Genomic DNA, 12,232 nt, shown 5'->3' on the forward strand with positions numbered 1-12,232 from the left:
AGTTTCCTGGTCGCGAGAGGATCCGGCGCCGCATCGCCAGGTCACTAACGGCGTCCTAGCCGAACCAAGCCTAGTCCTGATCCTACCAAGGATTATAACCTGTCTTAGTGGCCAATTGCGCCCAAGCCAACGGTTGGAGACAAATCCTGGACTCGGGGAAGACAAAGTTTCCGTCATTTCGTGAGTGGTGCGCATATGACAGGTAAAATGACAGGAAGATCGGCATCGGGAGATTTCGCGGTGGGTAAAAGATTTAGAAAGGGACAGATTCCCGCCTCGATCATCGATCCTAGGAAGGTGTCTGTTTCGATCTGCCTCCACTGCGTTCCACTTTCGTTGCAGTGTGCACAGAACTGCTGTGCTTCGCGAACATGGAGACCCCGGATCTTGCGACTACGCCGGGCATGCCTCCTCCGGCGGGGGAGGTATCGCAGTTCGATTCGCCGTACAATTCGCTGCAGATAGTGACGTTCGTTGCATTTGGCATAACGTTTTTTCTGGCAACGGTTGTTCTGGCACTTCGGTATTTCCAGGCCATCAAGCTCATCAAGAAGATCGAGATGGATTTAGGTAGGCGGCATGGTGGACGAAACCAACACTTAGGGCTAACTATTCACTTGGGTAGTCACCGTGACGATTTCTTACGGCGTGTCTGTGTACTATTTCGTGTCTATGCATAAATGTCTATCTCCCTGTGATCCGTCACAAAGCGCATTGACTGACGAATGGTAGTGATGGGTTATGGCTGGGGCAAGCACGCGTGGGATGTGTCTCTGCTCAGCCTTATGAATTTCAACCAGGCAAGACGTCTCGATTGGACGTAGTTTAGGAGTTACTAACTAATGTAGGCTCTCCTCCCCAATACCCTGAGCTATCTCGTTTGTCCCTGCATCACCAAGATGGCCATCCTGTCTGTCCTATACCGCATCAGCCCCGCATTCGCATACCGTGCCGGAGTGGTGAGCGTCGCCGTCATGACTTTCACCTACACCTTGGTCTTGTGCGCCATCACGGGCGGCCCCTGCAGCCCGTTAAAAGAAGGGACCATTGAATGTCTGCAAAACGTGGCGCTATCGCAAGCGGCGTTGAACATCGCGTCCGACTTTGCCGTCATGGCCCTGCCTCTCCCCACGATCATGAGTCTTCACTTTCCTCGGAAGAAGAAGATCACCGCCGGCTGTCTCTTGACGTTGGGGTCCGCGTATGCTCTCCTCCACTCGACCTCAATCGTGTTTTGAACACCCACTGACCTGACCGTGCCAGTGTGACCGTTTGCTCGATCGCCCGTCTCCCATATGTCATCAAGCTCATGAAAGACCCCGACGTCACCTACACGGAAGCCATTCTGGGAGTATGGTCTGTGGTAGAGGTCAACCTAGGAATCATCTGCGCCTGCTCGATGCGACTCAAGCAGTTGCTGAGGGTGTATGTGCCACAATTGGGGCCCCCCTCGTCGAACCCGCCCAGTGGGAAAGTGAGCACGTACGAGTCGTGGGGGAATCGATTCCGGCCTGATGGAGGCAGCGCGCAGCACTCGTACCAGCTGCATAGCGTGCAGAACAGCAGCGTCGATCCGTGTGTTGGTAGCAAGGATATTGCTGTCGATCGCACGTTTAACATGGATGTGGAGGAGCGTGGAAGCACCGACAAGATCTTGCGGTGACTGGGGAGAAGTTAAAGGATTTATATCTACTGAAGTATTGGCATCAAGATTGCAGGGTTATGACTTAGGTGTCATCTAATCCTCCATGCTAGTTGACCCTCTATTCAACCAGGGCAATGGCATGAAATGGAAAGTGTGCCAGAAACGAGACCCGGACCTGTGATGTCTTCAACAAAAACTGTTAGCGATTGGTATGCCCACATCGTCTAGTCTATTATTCCCAGTCGACGACATACTAATCAACGACGAACTGTCTAAAAATAATGATAAATATTCACTCCGTTTATACATCCAGTATTTTAACCCCCACCATGGACAACCAGTTCCGCAGCGACCCACGGATCTGGCTGATCAGCGATGACGTCGGTTGATCGAACAACATTAAATCATCGCATAATCGTCATCGCGTTGACCAGCATTCTAACCATCAATCTTCAATCACTCACCGTCCCTGTAAAATATGTCCACAGAATCCCAATCCCCTCAATACCGCCTCCATGTCACCGCTGGCCCCTCCTACGACCCCAAATCGCACCAGACGGTCCCTGTCAACCAGGATACGCCCCTGCACATCGAAAGCGACCAAGCAGTCGTAGACCTCTGCGTGCGCATACAAGACTACAAAGGTATTCCACCAGAATCCAAGACAAGATCAATCAAACCATACTAAAATAACAAGGATACCCCGAAAACTCCCCCACCAGCAACGCCTACTTCAAACATCCCGCGCACGAAAACGACGCCTACAGCATCTCCTTCAGCATCGTCTTCAAACACCCCGTCGACGGCAACGCCCTCCTCTTCGGCAACGATTTCGACCACCCCGTGCGCGACCGACTGCCTCCAGGGTTCGGGGCGGGCCTGCGCCTCGTGAAATGGGCCATCGACCCGAGTCTCGACGGCGACGCCTACGCCGACAAACCCTACTTGTACAGTCCTGCGCTCGCAACCTGGAACCAGCTTTTGATCGGGGGACTGCGCACGAAACACGATAACAACACTAGCAGCTCAAACCCAGAAAAGCCCACCGCGCGCATTGTCGAAGAAGGCGCCGAAGACGACGGCGTGCCCGTGCGGCGCGGCCTCTTCATCCCCGATACGGCAAGCGAGCGCAGACGCTTTTTTCAAGACGAGCCGGTGAGGAAGGAGTTCGTGTTCCAGCCTGGGAGGGCGTACTGGGTTGACTTTGGGAATCCGTATTTGGGGTTTGATGGTAGGTTCTCTTCTTCTTTCTGCTTTTGCTCTGATATACCTACGGGGTGTATAGCAGGGTTATATGTGGCTGACTGGGGTAGATTTTACGTTGCGATTGCCTGGAATCACGCTCAATGGGTTACCGTATATTGATGAGGTGAACAACTATCTGCGGTATGTGCTGAAGGATCGCGATACGGGGGTGGTGTATCTGGTGGTGGTATTTACGATGGTGAAGCAGGGGGATGGGGGCGATGCTAAGGACGGCGATAGTGGGGATGATGATGATGACGAAGCGAAGAAGAGGTTCGACTGGGAGCCGGATCCGTCGCTGGATGATGTTGAATAGATTTACTTATTCTTCTAGCATGAGTATATATAGGTCCATATACATCTCATACATGGCGTTTGTTGAAGCACGGGACATGGCTTGCCCTAAATGTGGATGGTATCGTGATAGAATAGTGCATACTGATCGAGAGGAGGACTACATGTATACTTCTAATAATATACTGTTACTTTGGACACCTTTGAGCTACATACCGCATATTGTACATGCTAAACGAACGGATGCTTGACTACTCTAGCCGATATACAATAGAAGCAGCTAGTCGAAGGATTGAATCCTAGGAGCAATCTCGAGTAGACACGCGAGACCCATGAATAGATCGAGCTATTTCACACTTCGTATTTCAAGATCTCAATAGCTAGCATACCCGTAGCCAATTTCTAACCAGCAGCCATCTCATGAACATGAGTCTTTAGTGATCGGCTCAATCACCTCAACGAAAAACGCCACCAAAGGGAACCGGGGCCAAAAATAGCCACACCCAAAAAGGGACAGCTATCTTGGCACGGACAGCCAAAACGGCCCCCGCCAAGTCGAGATACGAATATCACTATACTGGTTTATGGTAGGGATGTTAGGATGGATATTGTTCGCTGATGTGAGCAGTGTATTCGGCGTCGTGGTGTGCTCGGAATAGCATCATCGCGGACGAAGGGTGGGGTTTCTACAGGGGCGGCTCGTATGTCTGACACGAACGGGTGGAAGACTCGATTATAGAGTCGAATATGGTGGTTAGAAAGAAGAGAGGAAGGTCTTGGGATATCTTCAACATGAGATGGAAAGGTATATAAAGGGCGTTGGATCCAGCGAGAAAGATAGATATCCAGACAGCAACAAGAACAGCATCAAAGCAATCCAGCAACAACAAAACACAAAAGACTCACAAACCCCTCTATACTCTATACTCTCCCATCAACCTCCAAAATGAAGCTCATCATTCTTCTCCAAGCCCTTCTCATGGCCATCTACAGCCACACAGTTCTCGCATCGGCCATCGACAGGTCCACGCTAATCAAACGACAAGACAACAGCACCGTCGCACCCGCAGACGGCGACGCCATAACCGCCATGTTCGAAAACGGCAATATCGTGAACTCGCTCCTCGAGGACGGGAAACAGAAGATTGAGTTCTTTGGCGATGATGGCCTGCTTGAAGTTGTGGCAATTGAGACTGATGATGGGGGTATGTTTCCCCTCCTCCTTCTTCCCCTCAACGCAAATGGATATACCCAGCTAACATGAGATTGAATGAAACAGCAATCTTCTACGACAACGAAGGCAACGAAGTCAACCTCGCCGATCTGGATCTGGACGACGACGACGAAGAAAGCGACGATACCGAGCAAACTCTGCAAAAGCGCGTCTCGAAGTGGAGAATCGCCATCCGGTTCGCGAAGTTGATCGCCAAGTACGGCAAGAAGGTGTGGCCTTATATCAAGTGTGTTGGGACTGCGCCTTTCTGGAAGTGTGGTACAAAGGTATGTTCTCCTCCTCATCTCTACATCGTGTGTGATCCGAGATATATGCATGCATGGTGCTGATCATTGTATAGTTCCTACACTGTGCTGAGAGGGGCATTGCGCCGTGGAGTTGTGTTGAGGGCGGCTGGTGCATTGGAAGGAAGACTTATCTGCATTGTAAATAGATGTTTTGTCTTTGCTGGTTCAAGTATCCGGTTGTTGTCAAGAAGATATGCTGCTATGTCCGAAGTGCACGGGGTGAGAGTGTTTAGAACGTGAGGGTAGCTTAGTATATATTGTACTACGTTGTTGAAATTGAGTTCGTTCTGCTTTCCATTTATGGCCCTTTTCAACTAGAAACATGACCTTTTGATAAGAGAGGTGATACGCGGCTTACTGCTGGTTTGAGTCGAAATGGCACATGTGAATTCGGTAACTTCTGATAATTAATACGGTTAATCCCTCCTCCTCTCGTCAACTCGCCCCCAAACCTCATCCGCATTAGCTTTGTCCTTCGTCTCCGGAACCCATGCATAGATGAACCCGCCCATTAGACAAGCCATGGCCGCAAAAACCCAATATACCCTGCCCCGTCCGCCCAGGACATCGTTCAGCACCGGGAAGAACTGCGCAACCACAAACGTGGCGATCCAGTTGGCGGCCAGCGCCCAGCTCTGCGTCGCGCCCACGGCTTCCGGCCCGACGAGCTCCGAGGCGAGGATGAACGGCACGGGGCCTAGTCCCACGGCGAAGCACGAGACGAAGAGCAGTACTGCGATGGCAGACAGCGCCTTCTGGTTGTAGTAGATCCCTAGCGCCAATAGTACGGAGTTGCATCCCATGCCACTGACACTGAGGAGAAGACACGAGCGTCGGCCGATCTTGTCCGGAAGGGGAGAGCAGGCGAGGGTGATGACCAGGTTGATGGCGGAGATGGCCACGGTCAGCAAGGCGGCTGTCGTGGGCAGGATAGTCTGCAAGAGCGACACGCTGTACATGATGATGCTGTTGATGCCGGTAAACTGCTGCGCGACCATCACACCAATCACGGCGATAATGGCCGGGCGATACGCTGAATCGGTTGCAGCGCTGAGCATCGTCACCGGCGGCTGCCTCGGAGGCAAGTTGCCAGCCGGCGGTGCCAGCAGTGACTGCTCCTCCCCAGAGGCCGAAGCCGGATCCCTCGCATGGCGCCATCCGTCCATCTCCGCTTCAATGTCCGCATCCTTCCCGCGGATGCGCTGCAGCACCTGTCGGGCCTCGTTACCCCGCTGATGCTCCGCCAGCCACGTCGGACTCTCTGGGACCAGCGTCAGACCGAGGAGCTCCATGCAACCCACGAGACCGGCGATCACGAGAATGACGCGCCACATGCTCCCTTTGCTGAGGAAATAGCCAATGGACTGGGTCAGCAAAATACCCACGTTGGTCATGATCTGCGTGAAGGCGCCAAATAGGCCCCTCGCAGTGGGAGGCGCGATCTCCGAGATGTAGATTGGACCGACCACGATGGCGGCACCGGCCCCGATCCCCGACACCAACCGACCTAGAACCAGTGTGCCAATATTAGGCGCAAAGGTGGCGGCCAGAGGACCGACGATGAAGAAGGCGGTGGTGGATCGGAGGGTCAGGAGACGACCGTGCTTGGTCGAGATGGGCCCTGCCAGCAGGGCACCGAGCAAGCCCCCGAGAGTATAGATGGACGAGACCAGCCCGAACTGGGAGGGGTTCATGGGGATGCATTGTGGTAGGTTCGAGTCGATGGTCTTTGCCTCTGCATGGATGGACTGGCGTTCGCATGTTATGACAGATTGAGGGGCATTAAGCTCTGCCTATTGGGAGACGTTAGCTGGGAGATAGGACGAGGGTTGGAGTAGTGTTCCTGACGAGATGGTATCCAAACTGTAGGGGTCCCAGTGTGGTGATGAACACCAGATAGATTAGGTAGGGAGTGACCCGGGCAGGGGACCCTCCAGAGGCCATGTCTTCCACTTGAGTCCCTGATAATGGGTAATCGGGATGTAGTTGAAGTGATGAAGCGATGAAGCGAAAGTGAAAGGAAGAAGAGAGAGAGAGCCTGAGGAATGAGGATGATGTTTGGCTGTTTTGACGGTTGCGTCACTCTTCCCGATTGGGCTTAGTCTGTCATCCTTCAGTATGAGTCTACCATGTTGAGACTATTCAGCTTCATTTTAGTCATTTGTATAGATATATATGGATTGATTCGTTGCTATATACACTTCATACTACATCATATGGTACAATAGCGAGCTTGCAGCCGACCAAGCGGCCATTCCCAAGTCCCACCATGAAGCCGGAGTGAATTCCAGCCATCATTAAAATAATTGATAACATTCCATCGTCCATCGTAAGTCGTCATAACATGTACAGGTGCTATACCTTGAGCGATCGTCGTTTGGGCAAGGTCCACGGTTCAGGACATACCACCTAGCAATATCATGTCAGTTTTCCATCGTCGCAAATAACCACAAACAGAACATACCTCGCCCTCGCTATACGCCCAAAAATACACTATGATCCCAACCACGTAATAGATGGCAGGATCGGTTCCCTGGTACAGTAGCGCAGCCAGAAGGGCGCTCAAAGGATATAAAATGAGACGGATCTCGATGCTGCGATGCGCCAGGCTCCCAGCGAAGAATTTCAACGGCCATTCCCAGGCGAGGCCGAGCAAGCCCATTATGAGATTGAGGATCTGAAGGACGGGGATGGGCTGGACGGCGCCGTTGAGATTGTGAGACACAAAGTCCCAGAAGACTTTGGGCCAGATGAAGCCTTCGATGGCGCTGCCTATCTGGACTGTTTCGAATGTTGTTAGTGAATTTCCGAGGGGAATGGGTGCTGTGGGAGAACATACAGACTGCGGCGGTTAGGATGATGAGACGCCCCCAGTGGTTCTTGATCAACCTCCCCATGGCTAAATATGTGAAGAATGTTGACAGTCGTGAGGTTTAGGGATTGGGTTGACTTTCGTCCAGCGAAAGAAAAGGCAGACGAAGTACTGATGCGACTCGATCGGCCGTTTTAGCCATCCACCGTGTCCAGAAGATGTGAGCGGAGTGGTATAGATATTGACATGGCCAGCAACGGGTTTGTCTAGAACTGAAGTCTTTTTTTTGTTCCTCTCGTATTGTCTTGATTGTGGCAGATGGGCTGGATGTCGAGTGGATGATAAGGTTCAATCACATCACACGAAAGATCCAAGCGTAAGAAGCCCGAGACGACAGTCACGCCATATCAAGCCCGACAGACCCAGCAAGTCGGGGACCTTAAGGAAGATAGGGGAAGGAGAGCCGATTATCTACGCTGTCCATCCACGTTGGATCGCTTATTTCCCCCAGCGGCAGATGGGACGTCCACGGGCCCTGGGCGGGGACCGGGGGAGGGATTCATCCATAGGCCGGTTCGAATCGCTGCGATGCGCTCGCTTCTCGACCAAATTCTAGCGACAGACCAATAACAAGTCATCACCGACCCTGTCCCTCTTGGCTTCTTCACAAGGGACCAGGTGAGGAGAGGGGGAGGAAGCGATCCCGACGTAACAGTCAAAAGTGGGGCCCAGTTAGGGCTGTGGTTGGATGGCGGGGGACCTCAGGCAGACCAATGTGACGAGAGCTGCAGCAAAATGGGCGGCAACTCGCTTTAGTCTCCGATCACGTCGGGCTTTTCCTGTTTGATTCGGCGCCTCACTGGCAGGAGCAGAATATGGTTGAGAAAATGAGAAGATGGACGTCTTGTTGCTGTTTTTAGTCCTTTGCACGTTGTTGGGTTGGGATGTATCGTCGCCACATACGGGGTCCTTTCTTCAGGCTGATACAGATACAGTTCCTCTATACTAGACGCTAGCCCTAATTACTACCCCGACGATTCCCCGCGTCGACAGAATGATCAGGACATTGACACTACTCTGTACGGCTCTTTGAAAAGATCGACTTCACCGTCTTTTCCACTCTAGTATATTGCTTTGAGTCCAATCGGTCGATCACTCATCCAATGTGCTCAAAGAGTCCACTAATGGTGATGGGAGGTCAATCCTGCAGAGCCACCGAGCCCTGGAGCCCTGTGCGTCTGCCCCACTCGCGGTCCGTCCACCAGCTCCACTATTGAGACTGCCAGGACGCGATATTTCGGGAGGAGGATATATATAGGTCTCCTCACGGAGATGGTTACCAGTTCAGGCTAGGGCCTGTCCATTCTAATACTGGACTGGACAGGGCCTGGGCTATATTTGGACATTTCCATGCAATATCCTGACATGACCGTTGCATTGTTGCAGAGAAATGGTGTGGTGCAGTTGAGTAGCCTGACCCGTGTGATGATAGACAGCGCGCTTGCAGAACGTCTCCTATAGGGTGTTTACCGAAGGAGCAGTGGTGGCTCCACTTGGGAAAGCAAATCATTCCACAGAGCTAGGGTATTCATCGAGCTCCAACAATTGCCACTTGACCCTGGGACCACATGGTCTAGTGGATGGGGTCACTAGGATGTGAGAATTTAAGAAGAAGCCTGGGGAAGAGACGAGGGCTTTGACATCGGCATTCCACCTTCAACCAATGACCCAATCGGGGGTAGCGAGCGAGCTATGAGCCAAGGACTGGTGGGATGATAGGTATGAACCTTCGCTTTGCAGAAGGAATCAATTGATGTAAGGAGAGGGTACGAGGAGCAGAAAGGCTCGTGTGTTCTGCAGTGCGATCTATTTGGCATAGGGATATCTTCCCATGGCTCACGAAAAACCCAGTCTGGAACAAATATGAATAGATCGAAATCATTATACACAAACAAATACAATGAATATATGGGGCCAAGGGTCAGGGAGCCCTAAACGCAGGACGATGTAAATATAGCAGCAGCACCAGCGCCAACTCTTTCTTCTGTCTATTTCCCCCTCTTTTTCCCTGCACCCCGAATCCATCCCTCTGGATACCAAGACGCCAACTCCATTGGCCTGTACCCTAAGAATAAAATAAAAATAAAAATAATAAAAGAAAAAAGAAAAGATAGAAAAAACACTAACCACTAACCCCACCACCAAATCTTTCTCTCGCAAACCGATGATAACATTGGTAAAAGCCGCCGCCTCAAAGCCCCTTTATCGTGTCTCTTGACGCCATTTCTCCGCCCACGTCGCGTGAACTCGCCTCGTTCGATGGCTGAACACCAAAAATAACCTCACATCGCATTAAGATAGCGTCGTTGGACTCTCGGGTCCCTATGCCGCAATTGTACAGCAAACCGCCTCCCATCTGCCCATGATCTCGTCGGCCTAGACCTGGCTCTGATCTCAACACGGCCTAGACTGGGGGAATTATTGAAAGAAACTTCATGTTCTAGACTGGGAGATCTTAGAACGGCCTTTTTCTTGTCGCCGACTTTTCTTTTACGTGTTCACAGGCGATTACGCGAAAATAATCACGACAGTGTCCCGTATATCATTCATCGCAGGTCGATGGTTGCCCGGGCTGTTGAGCATCATCGGTCAGAATGGCGTTTTCATGGGGATCGCAGTTTACCGGGTCCAAAATCCTTTTCTACTCCACCTTCTGGGCTTTTCACGTTGCGATATTTGCGATCGGATGGTAAGTTGTCCTGTTATGGCGAGATATCATAATCTAATCCCCGACTGATGACGTGCAGGTGGCAGCAAGCAACAAACCCCAAGTTGTCAACACTCAACGCCCTGGGTTATTCCGTATGGATCTCCAGAGCTGCAGGGCTGGTTCTCACCTGCGATGGGGCCTTGATCTTACTTCCCATGTGCCGGAATATCATCAAGACACTCCGACCACGCGTGCGATGGATGCCGCTCGATGAGACGGCCTGGTTCCATCGCCAAGTGGCATATGCCCTCCTCCTCTTCACCATTCTCCACGTCGCTTCCCACTATGTTAAGTAAGTTACTGTCGCGTTGAAACAGGTATCGTGCTTACGGGAAACAGCTTTTTCAACATTGAAAAAGACCAACTCCGCCCGGTGACGGCCGTGCAGATCCACTTCACCCAGGCGGGTGGAATCACCGGTCATGTCATGCTTCTCTGTATGATGCTGATGTACACCACCTCGCATCGGCGCATCCGACAGCAGTCATTCGAGACCTTCTGGTACACGCATCACCTGTTCGTCCCATTCATGCTCGCCCTGTACACGCACGCCACGGGGTGCTTTGTCCGCGACACCGACCATCCGATTTCACCGTTCGCGGGGAAGCAGTTCTGGGACCATTGCATCGGGTATGAGGGGTGGAGGTGGGAGCTTGTGGGCGGCGGACTCTACCTTCTCGAGCGACTTTATCGCGAGATTAGGGCTCGTCGTGCCACGGTCATCACCAAAGTGATCCGTCACCCTTACGGTATGATATAGACGCATTATGCCTATCGCCCCCACTTGTACCATCTAACGATTACAGATGCCATGGAGGTCCAATTCTGCAAAGACAGCATGAAGTACAAGGCCGGACAGTGGCTCTTTATCCAAGTCCCCGAGGTCTCCAGCAACCAGTGGCACCCATTCACCATCACCTCGTGCCCCTTCGACCCATACATCAGCATCCACGTCCGCCAAGTCGGGGATTTCACCCGGGCTCTCGGAGACGCACTAGGATGCGGACCCGCGCAGGCCCGAGACCTCGAAGGGCTCGACCCCCTCGGCATGTACGAAGTCGCCCTCGAAAACGGGCAGAAGATGCCCAAACTCCGCGTCGACGGGCCCTACGGAGCGCCCGCCGAAGACGTCTTCGAGAACGAAATTGCCGTCCTAATTGGCACCGGCATCGGGGTAACGCCATGGGCGTCTATCCTAAAAAACATATGGCACCTGCGGTCCGGCCCCAACCCCCCGAGACGTCTGCGCCGTGTCGAGTTCATCTGGGTGTGTAAGGATACGTCGTCCTTTGAATGGTTCCAGGCGCTGCTCTCTTCGCTGGAATCCCAGTCCGCTTCAACAGCTGCCAGCCAGGGCAGCGCCGAGTTCTTGCGCATCCACACGTACCTCACGCAACGTCTGGATCCCGACACAGCGGCTAACATCTACCTCAACTCGGTGGGTCAGGATGTCGACCCACTGACGGAGTTGCGGAGTCGTACCAACTTTGGTCGCCCGGATTTTACCCGCCTGTTCACTGCCATGCGAGACGGTCTGCACGATCAGACGTACATGTCTGGTCTGCATGGGGCTTTGACCACCGAGATTGGAGTGTACTTCTGCGGGCCCAACGCGGCGGCTCGACAGATCCGTGAAGCTACCTCGAAAGCGTCGACGAGGGATGTGAGGTTCAAGTTCTGGAAGGAGCACTTTTGATGGCTTACCATCTATCATTTATGATTCACGATTTTCTTGTCTTTCCTTTCTCTTGTTTTGTTTCTTTTTCCTGGATCTTCATTGGAACGTGTGGCGTGTTTTGTGGAATATTTGTATGATGCGATACCTTGTACAATACTGTGTGATTTATATATCTTCATTTTCTGTTGGCTCATAAACACGATTGTCAAAAGTAGAGTCCGAAGTCCAGACTAGATCGTCGAAATATTGACCAGTTGGCGATGTCGA

At 52.2% G+C, this 12,232-nt stretch overlaps 6 protein-coding genes across 6 annotated transcripts; 4 read left to right on the top strand and 2 right to left on the bottom strand.

The window, feature by feature from the left end:
• Positions 1 to 371: 371 nt before the first annotated feature.
• P168DRAFT_317688 (uncharacterized protein) lies at positions 372 to 1,663 on the top strand (the record flags this gene model as incomplete). Its single annotated transcript, XM_024840131.1, has 5 exons — positions 372 to 570; positions 626 to 682; positions 733 to 767; positions 849 to 1,201; positions 1,264 to 1,663. The coding sequence occupies 5 exons, from the start codon at positions 372 to 374 to the stop codon at positions 1,661 to 1,663; spliced, it is 1,044 nt and encodes a 347-aa protein (XP_024693228.1).
• A 432-nt stretch (positions 1,664 to 2,095) lies between these two features.
• On the top strand, positions 2,096 to 3,235 carry P168DRAFT_251376 (DUF1769 domain-containing protein). Its single transcript, XM_024834265.1, has 3 exons — positions 2,096 to 2,289; positions 2,343 to 2,876; positions 2,959 to 3,235. The coding sequence occupies exons 1-3, from the start codon at positions 2,124 to 2,126 to the stop codon at positions 3,204 to 3,206; spliced, it is 948 nt and encodes a 315-aa protein (XP_024693229.1). The 5' UTR covers positions 2,096 to 2,123; the 3' UTR covers positions 3,207 to 3,235.
• Positions 3,236 to 3,895: 660 nt separating this feature from the next.
• Positions 3,896 to 4,625, top strand: P168DRAFT_289535 (putative rhamnosidase B). The gene has a single exon (XM_024837020.1). The coding sequence runs from the start codon at positions 4,131 to 4,133 to the stop codon at positions 4,446 to 4,448; it is 318 nt and encodes a 105-aa protein (XP_024693230.1). The 5' UTR covers positions 3,896 to 4,130; the 3' UTR covers positions 4,449 to 4,625.
• Positions 4,626 to 4,838: 213 nt separating this feature from the next.
• Positions 4,839 to 6,683, bottom strand: P168DRAFT_289536 (putative MFS glucose transporter). The gene has a single exon (XM_024837021.1). The coding sequence runs from the start codon at positions 6,397 to 6,399 to the stop codon at positions 5,122 to 5,124; it is 1,278 nt and encodes a 425-aa protein (XP_024693231.1). The 5' UTR covers positions 6,400 to 6,683; the 3' UTR covers positions 4,839 to 5,121.
• A 186-nt stretch (positions 6,684 to 6,869) lies between these two features.
• Positions 6,870 to 7,936, bottom strand: P168DRAFT_289537 (uncharacterized protein). The gene is made up of 3 exons (XM_024837022.1): positions 7,545 to 7,936; positions 7,170 to 7,486; positions 6,870 to 7,114 (listed from the first exon to the last, which is right to left on the bottom strand). Exons 1-3 carry the CDS (start codon positions 7,600 to 7,602, stop codon positions 7,061 to 7,063), a joined length of 429 nt encoding a protein of 142 aa, XP_024693232.1. The 5' UTR covers positions 7,603 to 7,936; the 3' UTR covers positions 6,870 to 7,060.
• Positions 7,937 to 10,171: 2,235 nt separating this feature from the next.
• Positions 10,172 to 11,983, top strand: P168DRAFT_234472 (putative NADPH oxidase (NoxA); the record flags this gene model as incomplete). The annotated part of the gene is made up of 4 exons (XM_024833418.1): positions 10,172 to 10,266; positions 10,325 to 10,579; positions 10,627 to 11,036; positions 11,094 to 11,983. 4 exons carry the CDS (start codon positions 10,172 to 10,174, stop codon positions 11,981 to 11,983), a joined length of 1,650 nt encoding a protein of 549 aa, XP_024693233.1.
• Positions 11,984 to 12,232: the final 249 nt, after the last annotated feature.

The sequence above is a fragment of the Aspergillus campestris genome (genome assembly GCF_002847485.1).
Source record: "Aspergillus campestris IBT 28561 chromosome Unknown P168scaffold_5, whole genome shotgun sequence".
Lineage (NCBI taxonomy): Eukaryota > Fungi > Ascomycota > Eurotiomycetes > Eurotiales > Aspergillaceae > Aspergillus > Aspergillus campestris.

Bases quoted from the DNA above. Each gene is read 5' to 3' on its own strand.
- P168DRAFT_251376 (XM_024834265.1), top strand. From the start codon at position 2,124: ATGTCCACAGAATCCCAATCCCCTCAATACCGCCTCCATGTCACCGCT. The intron at 2,290-2,342 runs GTATTCCACCAG...TAAAATAACAAG, and splicing joins GCGCATACAAGACTACAAAG to GATACCCCGAAAACTCCCCC. The intron at 2,877-2,958 runs GTAGGTTCTCTT...TGACTGGGGTAG, and splicing joins TCCGTATTTGGGGTTTGATG to ATTTTACGTTGCGATTGCCT.
- P168DRAFT_289536 (XM_024837021.1), bottom strand. From the start codon at position 6,399: ATGAACCCCTCCCAGTTCGGGCTGGTCTCGTCCATCTATACTCTCGGG.
- P168DRAFT_289537 (XM_024837022.1), bottom strand. From the start codon at position 7,602: ATGGGGAGGTTGATCAAGAACCACTGGGGGCGTCTCATCATCCTAACC. The intron at 7,487-7,544 runs GTATGTTCTCCC...CATTCGAAACAG, and splicing joins CATCCTAACCGCCGCAGTCT to TCCAGATAGGCAGCGCCATC. The intron at 7,115-7,169 runs GTATGTTCTGTT...TGATATTGCTAG, and splicing joins GGGCGTATAGCGAGGGCGAG to GTGGTATGTCCTGAACCGTG.
- P168DRAFT_289535 (XM_024837020.1), top strand. From the start codon at position 4,131: ATGAAGCTCATCATTCTTCTCCAAGCCCTTCTCATGGCCATCTACAGC.